General features: G+C 41.0%; 1 protein-coding gene across 3 annotated transcripts; it reads left to right on the top strand.

Annotated features, from left to right (window-relative positions):
• slco4a1 (solute carrier organic anion transporter family, member 4A1) lies at positions 1–27,392 on the top strand. 3 transcript variants are annotated; one of them, XM_086214000.1, is made up of 12 exons: positions 1–116; positions 12,644–13,773; positions 17,629–17,719; positions 19,406–19,527; positions 20,097–20,208; positions 22,100–22,254; positions 22,510–22,780; positions 23,458–23,620; positions 24,766–24,941; positions 25,296–25,360; positions 25,445–25,593; positions 26,627–27,392. In XM_086214000.1, exons 2-12 carry the CDS (start codon positions 12,936–12,938, stop codon positions 26,792–26,794), a joined length of 2,310 nt encoding a protein of 769 aa, XP_086070126.1. In that variant the 5' UTR covers positions 1–116; positions 12,644–12,935; the 3' UTR covers positions 26,795–27,392. The 3 variants fall into 3 exon arrangements, with proteins under 3 accessions (XP_086070126.1, XP_086070127.1, XP_086070125.1); XM_086214001.1 differs by lacking the exon at positions 1–116 and adding an exon at positions 5,909–6,057; XM_086213999.1 differs by lacking the exon at positions 1–116 and adding an exon at positions 10,846–10,968.
• Positions 27,393–27,699: the final 307 nt, after the last annotated feature.

Below are 27,699 nucleotides of genomic sequence, written 5' to 3' on the forward strand. Positions count from 1 at the left end.
CGCCAACGTAAAGCAGTCTATAACCAGCAGCGCTACAGTCCTTCCTTTCACATTTGTAGCATTTCTCCGAAATGAAGACCGATGTCTATGAGAGAATAATAGTCGAGTATTTTAAGGTAAGACTATTTACTTCTTCCTGCCTTCCGTGGGGATTTCCGATGCTGTGATGCGGATGCTGCTCAGCATCAGCGGCGTGGATGGATCCTCATGTCCAAGGCTGAAATGATCACCCGAAAATTAATTTATTCAGTAATAACGTGCAATATTGCAATGGATAGGGTGTTTCTTTGCAGATATAGATATACATATCACTGTTCGACGAAAGGCGTTTATTTTTTTTCTTTCCACGGCATCACGCTCACACGTGAACGTGTCTAATCCATCACGGGCATGTTCTGCCGCTGGACGCTCCCCGTAGCAAACGGTTGTTCTCTAGAAACCCACGGAGACCGTGTTAGTCAGGTATTCAGGATGAACAGCTTGCAGCACGTTTATTTCATCTGTAAAAAAAAACCACACATAAAAATGCTTTTTTTTCCCTTTCCAATAATGATTCTTAAGAATAGAGGCCTATATCGCCGCTGCCACGTGTCTTTGATTTGCCAAAATCATCTTTTTAAAAAAGACAATTTTAATACTGCTTTGTCACTGTGGCACAGAGGGGGTCCTCCACCAGCATCCATGGGAGGGGACACCGCGTCCCGACAACCCCCTGATAATGGGTTCATTTTCACGTCATTGTTCCATCGTCGAACACTTGAGTTCATCTCTAGATATCGCGGTTGCAAGTGTTTCCTGAAAGGATGTGTGAACTGCTGCACACGCATGTGGATACCTGCACCGTTATACATGCTTTGTTTCCGCATTAATAGGCCACCCACACACACACACACACACACACACACACACACACACTGGCACCTCGGGACTTCTGCAATTCATGGAGGGATTCCCAAATGATCCTCTGACAGCGCAACAGTGATACTGAAGTACATGAAATAATTATAATAATAATATAAATATGAATATCAACAACAGCAATAATATTAATAATAATAATAATAACAATAAGTATTAGTGTTCATGGCTGTTCCTGAGAATATATTATTTAACACTGAATTACCAGTTTTAGGATCAACAGAAGTCTGTGAATGGTGGAACCAAGTGTTTGTTCTAACCCTAAGCAACTTGTTCATCCCTCAAAGTCCAGTAATTTTAGTTCAATGGTCTCAAACTCCTGACGCTTGCAGTAGTAGTCAATTTCCATATTAAACAAAAACATCAACATAGTCACACAAAATACTAAACTTCGAAATGAATATGACTTAACTCAAACAAGCACTGAGGCATTGGAAGGAAAACCGTTGGGAAGCTAACGTTATCTTTTGTATATAGTTAAGCTAATGTTTTCTCGTGGCGTTCCTTTTTAGTTTTAGCTAACATTATCGTTTGGTGTTCCTTCTTAGCTCCGAGCTTAAATCGTCTATTTTTCCTTCTTATTTATGTCTTATCAACAGGCCTAAATATCTCTTTCAAAGGACAGGACCAGTTATTAGTTGATGTGGACTTCTGTGAATACATGAACTGACCCTATGTGACTAGACCGGACAATTAGCGGCTCTAGCTATGTTAAATTTGTGACCAATCAAGTAGGCCTGACACAGTTTATTGGCCCTGGCACGGTTGGAGGTAGTGGGCTTCAGCACAGTACACTTGCAAATACTTGCAAATACTTATACAAAGTAGAATTTAGTGATGTGACACTCTTAATAAAATGGTTCCCTTTAAACCAAGTAGAGAACCCACAGCATCTGCTACATAACCTTACAGAAGACTGCAAACCCCATTGAGCAGACGCTAATGTTAGACTGGGCAAGTTCTTATTGACGGCAATGCTGCAAACTTTTCCGGTGCGTGTTAAAGCGTGTACAGACTAAGGTGAACGCAGAGTATCGGGCAGAGAGGACGGTGGACATCCGTGTTCCAGAAGGGTACAAGGCAGATGTGAGCTGGTATTCTGGTCTAGACAGTCCTGTAATGAATACAGTCAAAATGTGTTTCTATGTGTGTGTGTGTGTGTGTGTGTGTGTGAGAGAGAGAGAGAGAGAGCGAGAGAGAGAGAGAGAGAGCGAGTGAAAGTGATGTTCCTTTGAGTCGTGACTCAGCATTTAAAGGACTACTTGGTCATTTCATCAGAGGTTGCCTCTAACACCACCATTTATTTAAGAAACTATAGCATGAAGCTTGTGAGTTTGTCACTGCGGTGACAAGAGCAGAGCACTAACGCACTTTAATTAGAATAAGATAGAGTGACCCAGTTCATAGAAAGAGATGAGCTGGAGCAGAATCAAAGATTCAGTCATGCTCCGCACACTCTGTTAAACACTTTACTGGCCATTGAGTTATGCAACTTTTAAGCCACAAGATCTCTATGGCATTTGTTATGTATTAATGCACTAGTTTTAACTCATGTCTGCTCCATGTTAACCCGCTTGCTGCCAACTTCGAGGTCCTTTCATCAGCCTCATCCAGCTCATTCTTGCTGAAACAATTAAAGCAGTTAATCACCGTATGAAACTTTTTGGGCAGGGGGCCTGTTCTGAAAATGCAAAATTCTCTACAGCGTCTTGACCTTCAATAATTAAACAAGTCGATTTTTATGAGTACATTTTCAAACACAAAGGTCATTCTCTGTTTCTGTCTTCCCAAACGTGAGAATTTGATGCTTCTCATTACGATACATCACAAAGAAATTAATTGGTTTTTTTTTGGGGGGGGGGCTTGAATGATACTATATGAAGTCATAACCTCTGTGAATCACATCAGATGAGCTCATGGACTGACTGAAAGTCTCCACCACTTCCCTTTTTTTTCCCTTAATGATGAACCAGGTTCTCCATTGCAACAAGCAGTTAAAAGAAGTGAAAACAATAGGCAGTTGTCATGTGACCTTAAAAAATTTGATATTATGGGAACTGGAAGCTGTAAATGAGCTAAAGGCAAATGTAAAATACCTTGTCCATTATTAGCAAAGGAGCTAAGGAACTGCTCATCACATAAGACATTGCAAATGATGTTCCCAAAACAACATTGTTTACAACAACTACATTTTGTGACCAACTGACCCCTTTTTGTTGCTAACTACCTTGTCATTGATATCAATGAATAAAAATTTCAAAATATTCAACATTTATTAACAGAAAGGGAAATCAAGCAGCCAGGTCCCTCGGAAATGATTGCAGGAACTCGTTAAATCGAAAATGACCGACAGCGACGGGAACAGTCCCACCAGTGTGCTCCACCAATAGACTTTAGCGTTGTGGGGAGTGTAGTAACACTTTCCTGAGGCTTGGCACACATCTGATGTTAACATCCTCCCTCAGGAATCAGAACACAAGTGGTCAGCCTTAACTACAGGTGTGCACACACTCAATGCGCCTTGAATGAATATGACAACTGATCACTGAGACTTCATTTGGAGGTAGTCTGTAGTGGAAAAGTGGACTGGATTCTTTCTGGAGTGTGAATGCCAATGCGTCCTGGGCCCCATCAAAGCCATTCTTAGTAAAGTGTGAGTGATAGCCACCAGTGGATGCGTTGATTGGACACAAGTCAAAGAAAATGAATGCGTTTCATCTCTGTGAATTTTGAGGGCTCACCTATGCTGGCTATAAACTGTCAGGAATATAAGATCACTTAAAAAAAAATTAAAGGGGTGTAATACAGATGTTTATTTGCTTACAGAGCAGGGATGTGATCTGACTGCAAGTAGTCACAGGATGCACATTTAGAGATGCATTTCAAAGCGAACTGTGAATGCACTCAGCAGAAACAGAAAATCAGTCTGTTATCTTAAACAAGGAAGTCCGGGTTCCTTGCTGAGGCTGTTGCCACCATAACCCAGACCAACCAAATAAGGGGAAGAGGACGAAGACAAAGTCTTAAACAAGGTTGACGTGATCAAAAATTCAGGCTTCAACAGTAACAGGATCCATTGTTTCCCAATCTCTTGGTTGCTGTTTGTTGGCTTTTTGCAGCGATGGGGAACATGACTGATTTAGCCCCCTGAATCATCAGATTTCTTAGTATATCCAAATTTCCAAAAATTGATTTCTTAGTAATGTAAGGGGTATGATCCTGCTCTTTATGAGAATTAACTTTCCCTTTATCTATCCATTTTCTATACCGCTTAAGGGTGGTGGCGGGGCCTGTCCCAGCTGACATTGGACGAGAGGCGGGGTTCGGTATCTTGGTCTAGGATATTTGACATGGTCACCGGGGGAAGTGAGGAGTGAACCAGCGACCCTTCGGTTGCTAGACAGCCGCTCTCTTTTAGCCATACCGCCCCCTCTTTCCCTTCAGTGTTCCTTGAAAGTCAGAAGTGTTCCAAGCATCACATCACACACACACACACACACACACACACACACACACGAATGCACGCACAAAGTCATTGTCTCATCTCTATGTGTCCAACAACCGTCTCATGTCAACTTTCCTGACTTTGCTAATCATCTGAAATCTTTATTTCCCTAACATGTCTGAAATTTAACTCTACATTGGCTGACCCTGTAGGTCATTTTTTCCAGCTGATTTAAATCCTGGACGGTCCCATGTGCTGGCATGTCTGTAAGATGTGGGCCAGGGGGTTGATGTGTCTGACTGTGTGAGTTTGAGGGCGTTATCTTATGCAAAGCAGCAAAGGCATCTGTGCCAGCAGTGCCATTGGCATGACTAGCAAATGTACTCATCCATGGGTGTGTGGCTCGGTGCATTGTTGTCACAGTGTTTTGCAATTCATTTTGTTGTTCAGTGATTATTTTGAAGTGTTGAAGAAGCTCCCAGGTATTGCAGCAGTCTGTTCCTCCTGCTGGTTTGGTTTGGTGTTATTTCTGTCTTGGTTGGGTGTCCACGTAGACTGCATTGGCCATGTGTACAGGTGGGAAGCTGGATGAGGGTATGTGTCCTAGCACCTGCTCTGGTTAGTCTTAGCTTACATCTCCTTTGTTGAACCAACAACTGGCAGACGACTCCACGAGGGAACAGAGCAATTGTCAAAACAGCTCTGTAGCACGAACTGGCAATGGCCTGTCTCACTGGTTGTATATACCAGTAAATGTTGTGCTGTAACCAGCAGAAGTGAAGTAAAATTTTGACATTACAGAAACATTGTGAAGCTCAACAAATTGTTTCCCCAGCAAAACAGCTCCTGTGTCTCAAAATCTGTTCAGCAGTGAGGTTCCAGAAGTCAAACACCCACTCATATTCTGCATGAGGGAGTGTCATAATGATGCGATCACCATCCGAGGTCAACTCACCACGAGTGAGCACGCTGTGAAGCAATGCTATGTGCTCTTGGGAGAGCCCCAAGATCTTATGGTACCAACTCTGTTTTCAGACCAAAAGTTTTCAGTGATCATGATCAGCTTTTCTTAGGAGAACGATGAATTGTTTCCAACATATAATCATGAACATACAATAATGTAAACATTTGTTGTTATTTCACTGAGATTTTGGCACCGAATCTACTCGTTGGTCTGCTCTTTAATTAAGAATCACACTGAAATATAAAAGGAGAAAAATAGCAATGAATGGAAAATTAACCATTGGAACTGGGGCCATTTAAAAAGAGGAACTGGGAATAGTTTAATTGCGGATCAGTTAGAAGGTTGACTGTGTCGCTGAGATAGAGAGCCTGCACTCCTCTTCCTGTCCTGGTTGTCAGTCAGTTTTTGTTGTCTACGTGACAAGCAGAGAATGAGCAGCAGAGCAGACAGAAGCACTTCCTTGCTGTTGGGTTGGAATGAGCAGTGTGCTGCTGTCTGTTGCCTGCGGGGCTAGTTGATGTTTGCCAAGCAGAAGACCATTATTGGGTCACTGCTTACTTTGTCCCATCCCATTAGCTTCCTATGGTGACAGTGAGGCCCCTGAGGTTTGGATTACCCTACCTCCCAGAACTCCCAGAACAGTCACTGTACTGGGAGGACTGGAACTAGCTGGAACAGATTAGAGCATGCCTGGGTTCTCTGTTTACTGGTTTTGTACAGCACGATAGAGGTATGTAAGACATTTCACTAGCTAACTTGAATTTAGCACATAATGCTACAATGGGAGGGGTAGGGCAAAGGGAATTCGTTTTGTAATGTGAATGGATAGGTTTTTGTGCATCATTTATGGGCTACAGGTATTTTGGTGTTTGACCTCCAGTTTGACTGCAGTAAAAAGATGTCGCTATGTTAAAGTAAAGGTCAACTGACACTATAGGAATATGACTACTGCTTTATCAACCTTGCCAACTGGCAACTATAGGTCCTAAGCCCGGGGTATGGTGGCTCAGTTATTTATCAATCAATTTGACTGAATGAATTAAATCTTTGAATATTTGGAAATTGAGTTGAAGGAGAGAAGATAAATATTAGTCCTGTTTCTCACTTTGACAATTCTAATTTGGTGGTGTATTTACCAATATTAGCATGTATTTATGGTCACATAGCTTATAGTTACAGCTCTACTGGCCAAGACTCACTAAAGAAACAGACTGTTAAGGCTCAAACCCACCCCCCACCACTTCATCTCTATAAGCAGCTAACTAATCATGAAGGGGCTTGTTAAAAACGTCACACCTCTGACGATAACCTGGGTTCACCATAAGGGAGCCTGAAATTAAAAACACTGTTTGATGCAGGAACATTTACAATTTAAATGAAGCTTTTTGTGATGCATTAAGGGGCATCAACTCTGAACGGCTGGGCGTATACAGCAAGCCAGCCCACATCAAAATGACTGGCCTTTCATATGTAACACAGTTTTGTAACCCAAGGTACCCCCGTAAAAGTGCAGACATCCAGTATTTGGTCCAACTCTGCTCCTCAGTGATTTGCAGATTTTCTATGGAATGTTGTGATGGAAGGATGACTCAGAGGTAGAGTGGCCATCTAGTAACCGAAGGGTCGCTGGTTCAATCCTCACCTCCCCTTGTAACTATGTTGAAGTGTCCTTGAGCAAGATACTGAGCCCCTAATTGCTCCTGATGGCCCTGCAATGGACTGGCAACCCTTGCGGGGTGAACCCCTCCTCTCGCCCAATGTCAGCTGGGATAGACTCCAGTCCCCCCATGACCCTTAACAGATAAGTGGTCAAGAAAACTGATGGATGGATGTTGTGATGGAAGTTCTGCTTTACTGTCCATTGAAAGACAAGCTCCTGTGTTAGCGGCAAATATTACATTTTAGTAACTAAGTCTAATGAAGTTGCAGAGACATCAGTGATAAATGATGAAATAGCCAGGAAATGACTTTCATCAAGTCATTTGGAGATACTGTAGCTCAATTGACACCTAACGCACAAATTTTAAATTGTTATATCTAATACATCATATTTTTTCACTCCATTCTATGACACTTCGCCACACATTGTACATAAAAACTTGCACATGACAGATCTCTCCAGACTGATAAATAAAGCCAGTGCGAAGGTTCCCTAAACCTACTTACTGTCTAATTGCCAGCAGGGAGTGACCAGGATTTCTGTAAAAAGAAGTCGAAGTTGCACACTGAGAGGGGGGTGATCATATTTGGGATTTGCATGAAGGAGTAGACTAAAGCGTGGACTTCGGGACAAATATCACTTCCTGTGTACATTAAGTGGCATTAGAGAACACCCACTTCTTTTCATGGCAATTTTATAAGCCTTAAGAAACACCTTTAAATCCTCAAAAAAAGAAAAAATATCAGAAAAGAGAAAATCCAAAGTCACTAAGTGTCTGACTCTTCTTTCTCTCAACCGTACGTACCTTTATTCAGATGACTCTTATCTTTTTCATCAATGCTCTTTCTCTCCCACTGACTGACACTCCCCTCTGATGCAGACTGTTGCCATTATACAGAATCTGGTTCAGAGAATGGTGTCATATCAGTATTATTGGTTCTGAATACAAAATTTCTGGTATGGTGTGAGGTCATCCGGAGGCCTTCAGAGCACACAAGCAACTTCCACACATTCTGACTAAAGAGTGAGCAAATGTTGTACATTAAAGGAACATAACTGTAGGTATATGTGAGCCCAGCTTCATGATTAAAGATGTTGGTGTATTACCACAAAGACCATCCTCAACGTCACTCTTCACAAACATGAGATGAAACCAATTATATTTCAAACACATTCAAAGAAAGTTATAAACACTTTTTGTTTTTACTAGAAAGTACTACAATGCATGCTTAAAAAAGAGGAAAGTAAACTTGAGGAAAAGGTTTTGCAAAACAAAGTGTTTGCGCTCCTAATTTATTGTTCACTGGACTGAACTAGTCAGTGTCTGTAGTATAAGGAGCACAAAATAAGCAAACAAAGTGGTGATTTTGTTGTCACAGCCAGTGTCCTGGCAGCAACACAAACGCAACAAAGTGTTCCCTCCATAATGTTCCCTTCACTAAGAATAATCCCAGGACAGGGCATCAAAGAGTCCAAAGGCCTTATCCACTGCAGACAGTTTGATTGGACAAAAATGGCATTGTTATATTCCAGTGACCCTGCAAATCAGAAGCAGCTCAATGGAACTTTTTAAGTCGTGTTCTTTGGTGATTTAAAGGTGCTATGTGTAAGAACTGGCCAACAAAATTCAATTAGACGCCGTACTTTAAACAACAAGGGTCAATTTTTTTGTGAAAAAACTGCAAGGGAAAAACTGCTGATTTGGTTTGGTGTTGTTTCTGTCTTCCTTGGGTGTCCACATAGACAGAATTGGCCAAGTGTACAGGTGGGAAGCTGGATGAGGGTATGTGTCTCCAGCAACTACTAGATTATATCCTCAAATTATTTCATAATTTTCATTAATTAGAGAATCTTTTCAAGTAATATGGCTACAAATATCCCCTTTTAATTAAAGTGTGTCAATTTATTCCAAGCCGCTAAGTGTTACAAACACACATTTACTGACTGAGGTGTTGCTAGACGTTGCTGGCGCTTTCTGACATAGCACTGTGCGCTAACAAGTTCTGTCTGTAATGCGAGGAAGAGACACTGTGTTAAATTTAGATTAAAAAAAATGATGTTGAATGTGAATACATTTTGAATAGAATTAAATTTCAGCATGTGTAGAGGAGAAGACGAGGCGGGACGAGAGTTAAAGACAAGTGCATTGAAAAGAGAAAAGCAAAAAGTGCACATTTACAGAAGCAAGTGACTTCCTAGGTGATCCAGTCTATTCACGAGTGTCAGTGTGAAAGGGGTATCTGTATTTAAGTATTTGATCCAGAGCAAAAAAAACTAAACTGGATTGGGAAATGCCTCGTATTATTTGTATTGTATTATTTAAATTCAGATTAAATCAGTCATGCACACAGTACCATTCATCTTTTCACTGTAGACCAGTTCTTCTCAAATAGTGGGGCGCGCGTGACCTCAGAGAACAATGCTTCTTCTTACTTGCCTTACTAGAATAAAGTGTAATTGCACATCCACCACAGTAAGTGGCAGTGGCGCTCTCATTGTCAGACTGTGCACAGGCAGTATCAACTCAATGGTGTAAGTTTTTTTTTTGATTGAGCATGTACACAGAGCGGGAGATATGAAGTGGAGTGAACAAAGCCTCAGGAGACACCATGGACAAATATTTAACAGGGATGAAAAGAAAGGCGAAGAGAGATGGAGATAATGAGACAAACGACTGTCTCCCGAAAGCTAAGACGAGGAAATATGACGTATGTAGCGCTTGGCTTCCCTGTGACTACAGTGGCAGACAAGGAAAGACCAGTGGTCTTTCAACAAAAAATGTTAATAAAGGTATTATAAGATATTATATTATAAAATTTTGGTTTAAATACTAGAAAAGAGGATTTAATGTATTTTAATTTGAGGCAAATTGATGCACTTTAAATTTTTCCCGTTACAGACTAAAAAAATGATAATAAAGTTAGTCTTTGTTGTAAGTTGAACAATATTTCTTTCTTTTTTCTTTTTTGTTTTCTTTAATGTTAATAAGGAAACAGTGTTCTGCAGAGGTGTACTTACAACAATTTTATAGACAAATGATACTATTTATAGTCGCGGCAGAGAGTGGGGGGGTCGCGAAATATTTTCTTCTTTCTAGGGGGCGTAACAGAAAATAATTGAGAAGCACTGCTGTAGAGGTGTTGCTACGATGTTCATACAGATGTCAGAAAATCAGAATCAGAAAAGACTTTATTGCCAAGTACGATTTTATACATGCGAGGAATTTTTTTGTGGTGCTGTTGGAGCATGCAGTCCAATAAACTAAACTAAACTAAATTCTCAAAGTGCAGAACATATAAAAAATATAAATAATATAAATATATAGAATATCTACAATATGTTGTCATCTGATATGAAGAACAACAAAGTAACTACTTTTTTTTGAGGGGGGAGGGGACTTTCCCCACTTCAACCTGGGTTTGACATCACTCCCGCTTTTAAGCTCTAAGTCCTGAGACACCTGGAAGGCAACATCAAACATCCCAGGTCAAAAGCGGGATCCAAGTGAGAGAAAAGTGCTATACTATATGTATAACAACTACAGTAGATCTGAGTTACTGTATGGCAGACAAATGAGTCAAATAATGACTCAATATCAATTTTAACATCCACACACTGACTTGCAGATTGAAAAAAATTGGCGTTGTGTTGGGAGACAGAGAGCGGACTGCTGCCATGGTGACGGCTGTGTAGATCTACTCTGGAATAAAGAAAACACAAGAGACCGAACAGTGCAGCCGAGCTCCAGCGGGAGGCAGTGGAGGGAGCAGTTGTCCCTCTCTCAGGTGGATTATGCAGCTGAAACACTCCCCTCCCCATGGGCGTGCTGATGTGCTGCCTCAGCGCTAAACCATAAGAGGCTTTCGGTGACGGGCTGTTAGACCTCTCCATCTCTGATTGAGCCTGGTCATTCCTGTCCTATCTTTCCATTTATTAAGAGTTTGAAAATATCAGCACATCTGTTGATTGTCGCCCATGGAGGTAGGAGGCTCGGTTTGATGTTGTTTCATTTCTTTTATTCAATCTTTGTTTCATGCCAAATTTAAAATTCTACGTGGCAGTGTTGCCTGTATGGATCATTTGATTTCCAAAGCCTGATTTACTAACAGATCATTTTAAAATAGGCTTCATTTAAGTTAAAATTCCTATACATCCGACATTTTTTGTTGTTGTAAAAAGTGTAATTATTATATTAGACAACAGTTGTAATTCTCCATGTGTGGGCATGTAACTACACTGGTATATATTCATAGGGAATGAAAATAAAACTACATTTTGATAAGAATGCAATGGGAGAAGTTTGAATTGTCACGACTTTAACAAAATATGTAATGGAGGTTACTTCTGACTAATACTGCGTGACGTGATTTTAGGATATATAAGTGGGATGTTTCTGTCCATATAATGATGTGTATTTACAAAGCCATGAAAATGATATTGCTGTGGTTTAATTAAGTCTGTCAAATACTGTATAATAATGCATACTCACTAAATACATTTTATTTATGTATTTTCTTTGTGGCTAATCTCACACATGATGTGTGAGCAGCATCGCATCATTTAAATTAAAATAATATTATGTCTGAAAAACCTTGTACCTTCCAGCAATCTGACAAATACAATAAGCCATGGTGCGACTTTGATTAGCTGGGCGTAACACTTGAGGGTGGAATATGATGCTTTGTACTAAACCGCCATTCTTTTAAGTAAAGTACAGAATGTAATGGATGCACAAATACAGGCTGGTGCTGCTTTAAGTGAATTTCCTGAGGGTTTGCCTCTCTGTCAGTGTAGCAGCACAACACTGATATGCAAAAGTTGCTTTTTTCAGAGTAAATTTCTCCTTATTCTGCTTTAAAATAAGATATTTTTGAACAGCAGTAACTTAGCCTGTAGTTCAGTGAGATACTTGGTGACGAGCCGAGGCTCAGTATTGACTTTTACTTTTTCTCCAGGTTGTTGACATTGCTGGAGCTCATTATACTCAGTTCAAGCTCCTGTAGTAAAATCTAAATTATGTGAAGCAAACATTTAACAAGTCAGTACATACTTGTCTAAACTAAACAGAAGCTGTCAACATAACCTCACGTCTCTCTCTGTCTCTGAAACACACACACACACACACGCGCACACACACACACACGCGCACACAAACCTTTGTTGTGTGGTAACATGTTGTCTCTTTCTGAGGCGATAATGAACAGTGGTTATGAATATGATTATCCAGCAGTTGTGTCGTGATCTACTAACTGATAGAGAACAGAATTATTAGCACTTCAGCATTAATGGGTAAAATATCATCATTTTTATTTTCCTCTGCCTTTTAGACCCGCCAGTGCGGTTAGCAGCGATATCGCTCTATTTCCACATTAAAGTGTTTGTAATTATTATGACACGTTACTGAATAACAGATAAGAACAATTTAATGTCCTAAAATTAGAGGTGTGAACACAGTTCTTTCACCTCTGTTTTTTTCCAAATTCAAATAAACTTAATGCTGCAATAATATACAGATAGGAACGGCGTTCAAGGGATCAGCCCTATCTGAAAATCTGTCATTCCATCACATTACATACTAAGTATGTATGATGAAGAAAAGAAGAGCAAAAGGTCCCCTTTAATTAATTTTAGCCCCTGATCTGTTTTCTCTTGACAGGCTTCCATCAGTCCACATCAGTATGAAGCAGTCCTTCTTATCAGTGTAGCCTTGTACCTCTAGATCAGCAACCAGCACCAGAAGAGCCTTAACAAGCATTTTCCTCTCTGGACACATGAAACGAGCAACAGGAGGCATCATCTAAACTCCAGCAGGACTTAAACTCTGCCCCTCTGACCACATCGCCTGTACCTGGAGATTCAGCTGGTTCCCTTTGACCACCCAAACAAACAGCCTCAAGTCTTCCCTCCATCAGTGCCACAGGTCTTTCTCAGTGCCCCTAAGAGGGGCAATGCCAGTCTTGCTTAATTCTGATGCCTCCTTCAGCTCCAAGCAGGAGCTCTTGGACCTGCAGGAGTGCCGTCTGAGTAGGGGTCCATCTGTGGACACCCCTAGTCCTGTGGACTCTCAGACAGGCAGTCCTATAGGGTCTGAGCCCAGAAGCCCTAACAGTCCTAAAGCTGATGACCTCAGTCGGCCTTGTATTTTCACTGGAGCTTCCTCTCTCCCAGGGCAGCTATACAGCGTTCAAACTACCACTCATGGAGAGTCACAGCTGGGGTTCCCTCCAGACCCAGATGAGCTTTGTGGATGGGGGGCTCTGACACCCAAAGCTATCCAAGTGTTCAACACCCCTCATTGGGTGCTGTTCTTCCTATGCGTGGCCTCTTTCCTTCAGGGGATGATCATCAACGGCTTCATTAACACTGTAGTAACCACCATCGAGAGGCGTTTCGACCTGCGCAGCTATGACGCCGGCCTCATTGCCAGCTCCTATGACATCGCAGCTTGCATCTGCCTGGCTTTTGTCAGCTACTTCGGCGGGACGGGACACAAGCCCCGCTGGCTTGGGTGGGGGGTGTTGATCATGGCACTGGGTTCTCTGGTGTTTGCCTTGCCTCACTTCACAGCTCCACCTTATCAGGTCAGCTTGCCTGAGCACACAGGAATGTGCTCTGGCAACCGCACCAGCCCGTGCAAAGATAAGGGGGCAGGAGGATTGTCCGGCTATCGTTTTATGTTCATGTTGGGCCAGTTTCTGCACGGTGTGGGTGCTACACCCCTCTACACCTTAGGGGTCACGTACCTGGATGAGAACGTCAACTCCAATTATGCGCCTGTTTATATTGGTGAGTCACACTTGGGCATCCCTTCAACCGAAAATGTTACATTTTTGAAGTTGTTATATCTCTACCAGTAACAATTGCACCCATATTAATGTTTTTGACGATCACCTACTGTTTCATTGAATTTTGGTATGAGTTAACGTTTACGAGTTTCGATGAATATGAGTAAAACTGTAGCTGCCTCATGTAGATATATTCAAATCAAATTGTCGGTGAAATTATAAAAACTACTGTCTGTGTACTGGTTGATACAGTAATACTAGAAGTATATTTAGCTTTTTAAGTAAAAACAAATAGGTGTCTTGAGTTCATGAAGATATTTTTTTCTCTCCTGCATTAATACTTTTTTATTCCAGAATAAAGAAAGAGCCAGCCACATATGAAGCTAATGGCTACTGATGGCTAACAGCAGCTACAGCAACAGCAAAACCGCCCAACAATGTCAGTTTACAAACAACTTACAAGGCTTCCTTGTTGATTGTAGTGACAAGCGCTACCAGCTGGCGCACTCAGTTGAACCATCTTGCTTGCACTAGTCCTTACTGTTTCCCAGTAGCGCTGGACTGAAGGGGTTATTGTTTGGTTTAAGCTCAAATCGAAGCGTTTGTGGATTACTAAACATACAGTGGATAAAGAAGACTTGTAATAAACCAAATGATATGCGTGAGAGTTTGTGAACTGATTTTTTTGGGCAGTTTTTTTGTTGCTACTAACTTCAAGTTAAAAATACATGGCTGGCTCTTTCTGCATTCTTGAGTCATTCGTTTATCTGATGCTAGTTGTGTATAAAAGAGAAGTTTAGAATATATCATCAGCTATGTAATACTGGTTTGCAAAGTCACATTCTTGAAATGGGCCTAAGGGAAACTAAGCTTTCGGTTTACTGAAGTGGTTTTGGTAACACAATAAAAATAAGCTGAGTTGTGCAGGGTGATATAGTACAATGGAACAAGCTTGTGTTCCTGTTCCTGCTTGGAGGCAGCTGGTCAAGGTTCTTACTGCCTCTGAATGTTAATTGTTTTTAATGTGCTTTGATGGCACAGAATAGTCAACAAACCAGCCTTGGAAGAACTCCCACCTGCCGCTTTTGGGGCATTTGGCATACTCGCTGCAGATCCAAGCTGAAACAAATCATTTGTAAATGATCATTTGTGCTATTTGCATGAATGTGATCAGAAATGTTTTCAGCAGAACAAAAGCAGCAGCAGCAGCTGGGTTAATGCATGTGGCACACAGGCTGCAAAGCTCCTGAATCTCCTCTTGAAGGATAATTCTGTTATTTTTAAACTTCCCAGCGAGCAGGGAACACCCTCTCAATTTTGCCACACATTTCCTGCAAATACTTTCTAAGCTTTAAAAAAACAAAACAACAACCTTTCTCATGTAATATTCTAAGAACATTTTTATGGTGTAATTTTTTTTTTTAAAGAAATAAGGTTTCAATTGCAACATTAGGTGAATTGCTGCCATGCCACACACGGATGTGTGAAGAGGAACATTCTCAATGCAATGTTGGAAAATTTTCTCTGGATGTTCCTGTATTTTGAAATAACAGAACCTTTTTGATAAAATGTCTGAGAGAATGTTTTCCCTGCGACGTTCTTAAGATGCATTGGGACATCCTTTAGGTAAGACACTTCTACAAGGTTACTCAATAACAAAGGAAGAACTTTGTCGCTGTAATCCAAATTTCAGGGAAAATCTAAAACTAACTTGAATTGATATCTAGTTACGTGTACAATTAAAGTGAGACATTATGAAACTTAACAGGCAGGTATGTTAACTACATTTTTAATGTTCTTACTAATTTGAGCATGTCTGTCAGCTATTGGCGTTATGCTTATTATTTATCAGCTAACATGGAACGTCCCCACAGCATTAGATTTTCTGCACTTTTTGACAAAACATTGTAGGAAGGTTGATCATTTCAAATGATGTTCATTCAAAGGTTGAATATTTACTTAAATTAAAAGCTTTTTGCCTGCAACATTCTGAGGGCGGAAACTTTACCATATCAGCTAAATGTTTTCGACTCATCCTCTGCGACATTTTTGTGATGTTGAAGTAAAAATATCCTTTGGATGTCTTTTGAAATCAATTCAATATCATTTTTGGAACATTATACAAATGAACAATTTCCCCTTCGACTTGTATTGTCCTCACCAGTCTAACTGCGGCTTTGAATTTTAAATGTTCAAAAAAACAAAATATAAAGAAGCGATGGGCCATACGTTTCCTTTAAAACAACGGGCCAAACGTTTCTTGGGAACATTTAAGAGACAACATCACGATAAACTCATGAAATCTTCCAATTGAAATTATTATTGGAGTATTACGCAATAACATTCTCGAGACTTTTTTGTAACACGAAATTTTGCACTTTGCTTCCCATCTCTACGGATCTAAATGATGAGTGGTCACAAAAATAAGCAGGAGTGAAGCCAAACGGAGCATTTGCCTAAACATTCATTGTCCGAATCGATCTAGGGACGAATGGAGTGCAGAGTTGGAGTGCAGAAAGTCTAGCTTAGTGTTATTTAAAAAAAAAGAGATAAGATTCAGTACAAAACTCTTTGGCCGTGTCACTGTATGATCAATACCTGGCACAACAGTGTTAGCTGTAATGATCCTATTGTTTCAAAGATTCCCAATCAAGCAATGTAACATAAAATAGCATTAACGTGACCTTTTTTTTTTTTTTTTAGTTACGATTATATGTATAAACTCCTGTAACCACACAGAAAGAGAGGGACACTCACTGTGGTTTTAATGTAAATGTGGATGTTAACCTTTAAACGACACAGTCCTCTATTGCATAAGTTTGTTGTTCATTTCTGTTTGAAAGTTGTCTAGCGCAATGTCAAATATTTATTTTGCGACAAGTTAGTTGAGAAATGATAACAAGGAGGTGTGGGGGGGGGGGATGATGGAATGTTTAGAGAGCAGTGGAGTTAGGTCCAGAGAGAGAGGATGAAATTTACAAAAGGACAAACAACAATGATGGATAGTTTTTGCCCAAAACAAAATGTATGCTTGACATACTGGGAGCTATGGATGCAGGAGGTGCCATCGCTGTGATTGACAGGGGTGTCGCAATCGCTGTAGTCTATCATATGAAATCATCTGTTAAAGTGACTCCTCTCGATAATTAGTTTTGGGGTCATGTGTCATGGTCTACCTTTGCTGAAAACCTACAATCCCCATTGTGGTTAAACGCTTACAATTACAACTTGAACCTGTCAAGTGGTAAAACACAAGTACTTCTAGTTGATGTTGATAATTCTCATTCCAGGTTTTGATCACTTCAGTTATTTTTCGTCCCTATTAATGGTCGTAAATGCGTTATTACCTACATTGTTAACACTTCGTAAACCACAAATTAACATTTGTAAATGTTTATTACCTAATTTTCCATACATCAAGGAAGGGTCATTATTTGGCAAGAGGAAAGTATGCTGCACTACTGCAGTTTTATCCATCAAGGTTAAACAGGCTATCCGATGTTGATGTTTACATGGATATATAGAGCTGTTAATTAATGGTTTATAAAGCATTTACAATGCAAGTAAAAATGCGCTTACAACTATTTATTAATCCTTTAGAGGGGGAGACTTACATAAAGTGGTACCACAAGGAAAATACAATAATCTCAAATGATTTCATTTCAAAGGGCAGTTGAGCACAGCGAAACCCGGCATACACACCAAAACACACAAACACGCCAAGCTCCGTTCTTTCCTGTTAAACATGAACACGTTTGTATAGAACAATGAGAGCCTTTTAACTTGTAGGACAGGAAGAGGTGAGTAGGAAAAGGGAAGTAAACAGTGACTGATCCATGTTCTCTCTTGTCCACAGGGATCTTTTACACTGCAGCCATTTTGGGTCCAGCAGCGGGCTATCTGCTGGGAGGGTACTTCCTCAACATCTACACCGAGGTCCACCTGACGTGAGTCTGCTTTGGAGGGTGGAAAAACAGAGTATACACATCTATCTATTTATCTATATCTATATCTATCTATCCAACTATCGATCTATATAAAGACACAGAGAGAGAGCGAGAGAGAGAGACAGACAGAGAGAGAGAGAGAGATGTATACAGTCAAGCCCATCATACCCCCTGGCAAATTTTCACTTAAAGTTATTTTTATTCAACTAGCAAGTTTTTTTCTTGATTGGAAATGTCATAGGTGTCTCCCAGAAGATAATAAGACAATGTACAAGAGGCATCACTGTGGAAAAAAAAATTACTTGTCAGCTTGTATTTCCATATGAACAAAATGTGGCTTGTCCAAAATTATACAAACTGTCACCGTCTACGAGAAAATCCAAAGGTCTATACCATTCCAAATAGTCCAAGCTGTTCTAACTAAAGCACCCTAATAACCCTGATTCATTAGGAACAGCTGTTATAATCAACTCAACAGGTGAAAAATAGCTCTCTGCAGTTGGTTTTTGGACATGCTTGGCTAAGACAAAGGAGCTCACCGAGGACCTGCGCCTGCAAATCATGGATGCTCATAAGTCAGGAAAGGCCATATCTAAATGTTTTCAAGTTCCACTGGCTACGGTGAAAAGGATTATTAAACGTTCCATACAGCGGACCATCTCAAAGAACGTTGTTCGGAAGCCAAAAGTGACACCTGTGCTGGCCAGGGGGATGGTGAGAAAGGTGAAAAAGAATCCAAGTTTCACCACCAAGGCCATCCTGGTGAATCCGGGCTCTGCTGGTGGCAAGGTCTCAAGGCAGAGTGTCCAACAGACACTGCACACGGCTGGGTTCCACAGACACAGACCAAGGAGGCCATCGGAACCTTCTTGTTGTGAGGGGACAGTGCTAACCACTGCACCACTGTGCTGCCCTGCTTGTTATTGTATAGATTAAAATAAAAATTTAGAAGATTTCAAATTTATGACTGTAAAACTGAGTAGAAATACATAAAATTATTAAATCTATCAAATAGAAATGACGTAAATAGAACATTATTATTGTTGTTGTTTTTATTATTGTTATTATTAGTATTTAAATTACATAAAGCTTGTGTTTTTATTATTTTATTTTCTGATGTTGGCAGACTTAGACAGTCATGGTAATTCTGCACCTGTTTTGTGATGAAACTATTTGAATATCCAAAACATACTCGGAGATTTAATACATTTGTACCTTCTCATTTTGTATGTCGAATGGGTACACTACAGCTTTCTACTGAGCCCATATATTTACCCTATATTATACCAAGCCACTTTTATATTTACTTCATTATCTTAATCTTTGGGCGGCATGGTACAGTGGTTAGCACTGTTGCCTCACAGCAAGAAGGTTCCGGGCTCAAGCACACGGTCTTTCTGTGTGGAGTCTCCATGTTCTCCCTGTTCCTGTGTGAGTCTGCATGTTCTCCCTGTTCCTGTGTGGGTTCTCTCTGGTACTCCAGCTTCCTCCCACAGTCCAAAGCCATCAAGAGGGGACGAGGCTGATTGATACTCTAAATTGACCGTAGGTGTGGCTGTGAGAGTGGATAATTCTGTGACTGGCGACCTGTCCAGGATGAATCCTGTTTTATCATTGTGTGTGTGTGTGTGTGTGTGTGTGTGTGTGTGTGTGTGTGTGTGTGTGTGTGTGTGTGTGTTGTCACAGGACTGAGATGACTCCAGAGAACCCCCTTTGGGTCGGTGCTTGGTGGATTGGCTTCTTAGCCGGAGGAGCAGCAGCTCTGCTGGTAGCATTCCCCATCCTGGGCTACCCACGACAGCTACCAGGTGCTCCTTTCTCTCTCACGCTCTTTGTCTCTCTCTCTATCACACACAGTTTTAATATCATACACTTCTCTTTTTAATACAATAATTTTTTCTTAGTTCACTGAATGTATTGCTGAATACTAACTTACTGTAGCTCCAGCTGCAGGATAGTAGCCTCTGTGAATTAAAGTTTTAGCTCAACTTTTATAGGAGGATAACAATTGGAATCAGAGTAATGTCTTCTCTTGTGATTCATTAAAGAAAAAAACACAGTAAACAAGCAGCTAACGTGCTAACTTGTATGTTGCTTTGATGTCCTGAAGAAGCCTCATAATCAAATGAAACCCACACTGATGGAATCTAATATCCAGGCAGCTTCACCGTGGTTACATCTAGACTAAAGCAATCATCAACAAACTTACATAATTCTACATTTCCTTTTGGATGTGAAATCACCCGTGGAATATCTGTCGTCGCCCATTTCTGCTCTGGGTTGAATTCTCAGTTTAACAGATACAGAAACTTTATATCTCAGGAACAAAAATCTGAACCTTCCTCATGTCTGACTGGTTCTTTGCATCATCTTGCAGGCTCACAGGAGCACGTCGCCATGCGCGTGTCTGAGACTCACCAGCTCAAAGACGGCAGTCACACCACAGCTTCGGACCCTCAGTTTGGCAAATCTGTCAAAGACATGCCAAGGTAACTTTACCTGTATGTGGTGTAGGGGACAGGAGTCGCCTCAGATGCAGTATTACTCATAAATGTAAATGTAATAAATGTTATTTTTTTCCGATGAGTTGAGGAGAGAAATAGACCATCAATAAATTCTCCAGAAAACTAAGAGTAATATTTTAAAGTCATGGTATTAATAATAATTAACTAATGCTTAGTTATAGATAGGCATGCTGAATAAGCATTACTTAAGCATTATGAACAGTTATTGATGTTCTCTTTGTCCACTTATCATAAACTGGGGACCATGCCAATGCAAACTCCCCCTCAACCTCCCCATTTTTCCACCTTCCTTTGCTGTTACCTGTAAACGTTCATGACTGCCATTAGTAAGTGGTTAATAGACACGTTACTAATAGCTAACTAAACATTATTAATTCCATCCATCCATCCATTTTCTAAATCCTGTTATGGATGGATGGATGGGGGGGGGGGGGGCTGGAGCCTAGAGGCGGGGTTCCCCCTGGACAGGTCACCAGTCCATCACAGGGCCAACACATAGAAACAGACAACCATTCACACTCACAGTCACACCTACAGTCAATTTAGAGTATCAATCAGCCTCGTCTCCTCTTGATGTCTTTGGACTGTGGGAGGAAGCTGGAGTACTTCAGAATATAGTGTTTGTAACTACAAGAAGAATTGGACTGAATAAAAACAAACAAAACTGCATTTTTTTGATTCCATTCTTTTTAAAAACTGGTGCGGAGCACAAAGGCCATTCGGTGTTTTTGCTGATTCCCTCTTACATGAAATAAAGAAACCAGTCATAATTTCCTTGGCAGAGATAAATATAAATCAAATGGATGTCACATTCTCAGACAGGCTTGATGGCGCGACTGCACAGATCAGCCACATCTGGTTTGTTTACTATGAACCAGTGTGATTTCATGTGTACAGCAGCAGCAGGGATTACCGAGGCAGGCACAACTACATGATAATCACAGCACATTATGTAATGTGTGCGTGTGTGTGTGTGTGTGTGTGTGTGTAAGTGCTGCACTGGTTTTCTGTACTGTATCAGGAAGGACGACAGGCGGCTGAGATTAGAGCAGTTTGCTTTACTTAAAAAGAGGAAGTTCATATATTTAAATGCATGTTAGATCTTTGCATTTGTTGCCTTTTGGTTTTTGTATTATTTTATTATTTTATTAGCCAATACATGGCATTGCATTTAGTTTCGGAACCAGGAAGAACCCTCAGATCATTCAGCTCATTTTACTTCAGTTGCTCCCCAGAGTAGAACTGTAACATTTGGTGATTTTGCTTCGAGTCATTATGTTCCAAAACATTTGAACCGCTGGAAATATTTCTACTTTCAAATGTAATTCAAAACCAATGTTATTATTCTGTCTCACTATCACAGTTTTGTGGGTTACATGAAGTTTATTTATAAGCTTTTTATCTCTATTTACTTTGCTAAATTTTGTTTGATGTATTTTTATCACGAAAATGTATGTTCTATTTTTTTTTTGTGTGCAATGTGCAGTTGTTTTTGTTTCTTTTTTAATCTGTAAAGCACATTGAATTGCAATGGAATTGTTTGAATGGTCCTACATAAATAAGAATTTGATTGTCAAGACTCCTAATACAGTGGGTGCTGTGCGAACTACAAGGGATTTATTTATTCTTTTATTTTGAAAGGCATCACTGAGATGACAGTGAATATTATGATTCCATAATGAAGTTGGACTTTGACTTTTTGCATGTAAAAAGTATTTTCTTGCTTTTTGTTGCACAGTTGAAGAAAATACCCCAAATGAACGAATGGAGATCCAGAAACCATACCACCTTTACCCACAGCTGTCACCAAAGGCATAATGATAAGCTCTCTCCATCTTTATTTTTCCTCTTCCAGATCTGTGCTGCTCCTTCTAAAGAACCCCCCCTTCCTGTTCCTGTGCTTGGCTGGGGCTACTGAGGCCACCCTCATCGCTGGCATGTCCACATTTGGTCCAAAGTTCTTGGAGTCACAGTTTAGTCTGAGTGCATCAGAGGCTGCCATGTGGTTTGGTCAGTGATTTACGAAGCGATTTAATTGTAAAGACTGTATTTACATGCAACACCCACAAAGTTTCACTTACTCAACACCACAGATGCGTTGCATTGTACGGGTTGACGAGTCCAACCACCATGTTCTCTAGACAGAGCTAGCATTCTTGTTGGCTTCACAGTGGCTAGCTTAGCCACTGGTTCAGCTGGAAGATCAATGTTCACAGGGGAATATTAGCCAGACATCAAGCATCTTTCTGCTCTTCTTCCCGGCAGGATTCATGGTGGTGCCAGCAGGAGGAGGCGGTACCTTCCTGGGCGGCTACATCGTGAAGAGACTGAACTTGCGCTGTCGAGGCATTATTCGCTTCTGCATGGTGTGCGCGGTGGTCAGTCTTGTCACCATCTTCATCTTTCTCATCTACTGCCCCAATGTCCCCATGGCTGGTGTCACGGCGCCATACCAGTCCGGTGACTCAGAGAAGGACCAGTTGGCCCATTACAAATACTCGTATGACAAACAGAGCAAGCTGCACCTCAGAAACAGGTAGAGCGTTTAAATCCAAGATTTCTCATTAGCTGTGTGTGAATGGTTGTGTGTCTATATCTGTCAGCCCCATTATTGACTGATGACCAGTCAAGGGTGAATAACTGTCTGTCCAACAAGTATCATCATATTATTTGATCATATTTAAGACTTCATTTAAGTGGTAGGCCTAGTGATCCATCATGCTAGCACTCTCTTTGCTAAACAACGGCTAACATGGCTGACATGTTTCTTCCATCGCAGTATTTTTTAGATGTTATTGTACTGTCATCTGGTGTACAGAAGACTAGATTTCAAGTGATGCTAACAAAAGCATTCCTTGAGCTAACTAAACACCACGCTTCAAGTATACTGGTGACGAATAGTGAAATGAGCAGTATCATGACAAATAAATAAACAACTCAGCATCCGATGAAACCAAATATAACTGGTAATTATAATTTCACACGCTTTGTGAGCGAATACAGTAAACTAATCTCCACACCCTACGTGTACTTAAAGTGCCGGATAAAAACGGAGGAGGTCTTGTTGCATACAATGTCACTCACTAAAACGTCTCCTCGTTAACCCACACACACGTACACACACACACACACAGGTACGCCTTCTTCTTTGTACCTCAATTTTTAAAAATTTTCTCCCATTTTCGCTCTCCCATCCATACATTTCCTCCACAGTTCCTCGTTAGAGGAGAGCCTGACAGTCGGCTGTAATGCAGGTTGCGGTTGTGTCCGAGAGCTGTACAACCCGGTGTGTGGGGCAGACGGCGTGATGTATTACTCCCCCTGCCACGCTGGCTGCAGCTCCATCAACGGCACAGAGCCCTCCACTGGCAAGCAGGTACAGCACACAAACTGCTCCTGTCAATGAACTCAACATCAGATTTGATTTATGAAGAAGCAACTATTAAATCGAACGGAGAGTCAAGAGCTACTGAATCATGAAGAGCTGAAAAGGAGAAGCACTATTTTCATCTCATCTTCCTGTTGTGCTTTAGCGGTCCGTCCTTCAGAAATAGTGCAATGAAATATGAGTCATTTTCTCCGTAGAATCGGCTCTGTGTTTGCTGGTGTGCTTCAAACTCAAATGGGATCAAATACAGTTTCAGTCATTGACGTGAACTGCCAGCCCTCTGTGCCATGAGTTTCTACTCATTAAAAAGGGCTTTCATGATTTTTTTCTTATATTCCATTACGCACTAAATTATGGACACGGTGACCCAACCTCTCTCAGCGCTTCTGCTCTCCTATGAAGAAACAGGATAAGAAGTGTTTAGCTCTTATCTACTCTGCAGAGGAGCTTTGGACGGATCAATCAAAGGACGCTATATTCATTTACTGTATATATTAGAGACACTGAAACAGGAACTCTGAAGCAGCCTGTTTTCATGTGTCAGGCAGAACAACTGTGTGTGTTCCAATCAGGGTCAGGTCTCGCAGATTTGGCCTGAATCTCATCAACACGAGTATTTATGACTGACAGTGGAGTACCTGTGCTTTGCAGTGGGTGTACTTTTTTAAATGCGAGACCTGTATTTTCTACTTCACTATATCCGCCTGATACTGGTGAAATTGTAAAAAAACAACAACAACAAAAAAATTCTTCCTTCTTGATAATTACCTTACGCAAAAAAATAAATATTTGCATTATAAAAATTTGAATAAAGGTTTTAAAATATGAAAAAGTTAACGGCACATTAACGTTTAGTTGCTTTCCTGCCACTTCAACGTCTCGTCTCTCACGACATGTTTTCTCTCCCTCAAGGACCACTTCTTTGTGACTCCAGAATGCAGAAAGAGCTCGCCACGTATATTTAGTTTGAAGCTAACGGAGAATGATGGCTGACACATCAAAACTGCCCGGAATTTTTCCGTTCGAGTTCACCATAGCTGCAAGCGAAATAACTACACACGGCTGGCTCTTTGTTTTCTAGACTTTGGTCAGTGTTTTATATAAGACGACGTTTGAACCTGCATGTGTTCTAGATGTACTCTGGATGTAGCTGTGTGGTGGGTAACGTGTCCTGGGGCGAAGGAGGCATCGCTATGGCAGGGAAGTGTGGCAGCACCTGTAACCATATGCCAGTCTTCCTGGCGGTCTTCTTCATCAGCATGACCTTCACCTTCCTATGTAGCATTCCAGCCCTCACCGCCACACTCAGGTGTGTAATGATGAGTCACACGATCCCTAAATTGCATCCTTCATTCACTAAATCAGTTTCCGTTGCATTTATATGCATTTACCCTCTATCGATATGCTAACTTTTCTGGACTAAATCTGTACCATACAACTATATGCTGTAGAGTATCCTTGAATCATGGAAGTCAGAAATCATTCAAGTTGTTTGCTGGAAGGAAAGCGCTCGGTTTTTCTGTGGTAACACCTCCAAGTCAACGGCCTGTAGCAGCACTGTCTGGTGCAGAGGAAACAAAAGCAGCTAAAGGAGCTGAGAAAGAGTGAGACGGTATTGTAATGAAGTCCAGGACCTGCATCTGACCTGTACTGTGCTGTGTAGGTGTGTGCCTGACAGCCAGAGATCCTTTGGACTTGGCATCCAGTGGATTGTGGTGCGCGCATTAGGTAGGACCACCGCATTATTCCACTAAAACTCTTCACGGAGACGCCATGAACCCGTTTAATCTACGGCTTGCTGTGTCCTCCCAGGTAGTATTCCAGGACCCATAACATTTGGCTCTATGATTGACATCTCCTGCTTACTGTGGCAGGATCAATGTGGTGAGCGGGGCTCCTGCTACCTCTACCAGAACTCAGCCATGAGCCGGTACACGCTAACGTCTGGCATCATATACAAGGTAACTAACTCAAGGGTGTCGTCGCATCTATTTCTCAGTTGTCACCTGAAAATGGAACGACTGTTTGTTTTTTTGTTTTTTTTTACAACTCAGTAACTCTTTTGTTTGTTTGTTTGTTTGTTTGTTTTATCTAATACCACCTTTTTACCCCCTCATTTCATCCAAACACAAACAGTTTTACAACCCTTTTTCAGGCCCCACTCAAGGGACCACTTTTTTGTGATTGGCTGCCATCTGGATGCCTGCTGAGGGGCAGCATCCCAATATTTTGCGTGGCACGCGATGCCTGGAAATAAAACATCAGAGCGGACATCATCTCAACATGGAATTGGAAGCTGAGCATTATTGCTCACAAGAATATCTGGCCTCATTTAATGTGCACGGTTCAAAGTTGACCCAGATCTGTTTGTTTGTTGTGTTTTTTTTTAAGTTGTCGTTTGTTTGTTTTTGTACTCAAAAATGTGGTACAAATCTGATCGGTAAAATCAATGTGCAAAAAGGAAAAGTTTCAGTTTAAGGAATCGGATATTTGCCGATGCGTCTGTTATCTGAATATACAAATATCCCGGTCAGTAAAAGTCAGGAATCAATGAAAAATGCGACAGTCGTAGCTTCATCATGTCGTTAGTGTTGCGGTAGAAAAAAAACAACATAGTTTGATAAGTTAGTGTGGCAAGAAGCTAATGGTGAGCAGGAACGCTATCATTGGCTAAGTGTGCTAGCACAACACTTTACCATTTCCTTTTTAATACGCCCTCACTTGAAATTGTTTCCAACAAATTTACAACAAGTTAGCAATGAAAACTTTGAGAATTTTATGTGAAATTTAGCAAAAAAACAAAAGAAAACTGAGTATATTTTTAGTTGATAAATCCCGAAGGTGGCAAATGAACTTTTTCTTGGCTTTCAACTTTGATGCTAACTGTTCGGCTACCAGAGACAAAAGCCCTTTAAGATGAAAATGTTCAACTTTGGTGCTTATTTGCTAACATAATAATTTGATGTACCTCTCTTTACACCCTCATCTGTATAGGTTCTCGGGACAGTCTTTTTCTTTTTAGCCAGCATATTGTACCTGCCGCCCCCGGAGTCACCTCAGAGCAGTTGTGAAAGCACCGACAACGGAGGAGACACAGGCGACCTTCCTGTGAAAGACCTTCCTGTAGACAACATTATCGTCAACCCACACGCCAGGTTATGACATCACAGACCTTCAACTGCTCAGTCTATGTGTGCGTCTTTGTGTAGGAGTTCTTAAATGCGGCGTGGGATACATGTGATTGTGTGTGTGTGTGTGTGTGTGTGTGTGTGTGTGTGTGTGTGTGTGTGTGAGTGGTGTTTCTTTTCTACCAACAGCCTACTCTCAGCCATAATGACACCGTCATACACACTTGCATGCAAACAAATGCATACAGATACATCGAAAACATCCAAAAAGTCCCCAGATGCTGCCTTTATGCACAGTTTCACTCTCTCACACACACACACACACACACACGCACACACGCACTTTCTGTGCTGCATAATGACATCTAACATACTGCTCTCTGAATAGAAAAACTCCTGCCATGGCTGCATGTTGCGTGCATGTGTGTCTGAGTGCGTGGTTCACAAGATGGAGAAGTTTTTACATATTAGGAGAGAACATGAATACAAAACTGGAAAAGATCAGTTGCATTGACTTTTTAGAATGTATGCCTGCGGACATTCCTGTGTCATGTTGTTTTTGCTTCAGCAAAAGATGAAAGTGACTATGAGTAACGTGGTTTATATCGTATACCATGTGTATTAAGCATTTACCATGGGGGGGGGGGGGGGGCATTTACTTAGAATGGCAGATTATCACATTGCTTTATTGTCTACCCACAATTAAAGCCATTGTCTTCTATACTGTACAAGATCTCCAGGCCAGTGATGCTGAAGCCAAATCATTTCCATATCATATCATATTTTAAGCCAAGAGTATTTAATGGCACTTATATGATCCGCACATGATTGACTGTTGGTGACAGCAGCACAAATCTACGTTCAATTTGAAAAGCACACGTGTGTTCTCGCCGGCCACTTGAACGCATGTACATGAGATTATCACCAGTTATTGGTTTG

Source organism: Aulostomus chinensis, chromosome 9 (genome assembly GCF_037954235.1).
Source record: "Aulostomus chinensis isolate RoL2024-O1b breed Wild chromosome 9, RoL_Achi_v1.0, whole genome shotgun sequence".
In the NCBI taxonomy this organism is placed as follows: domain Eukaryota; kingdom Metazoa; phylum Chordata; class Actinopteri; order Syngnathiformes; family Aulostomidae; genus Aulostomus; species Aulostomus chinensis.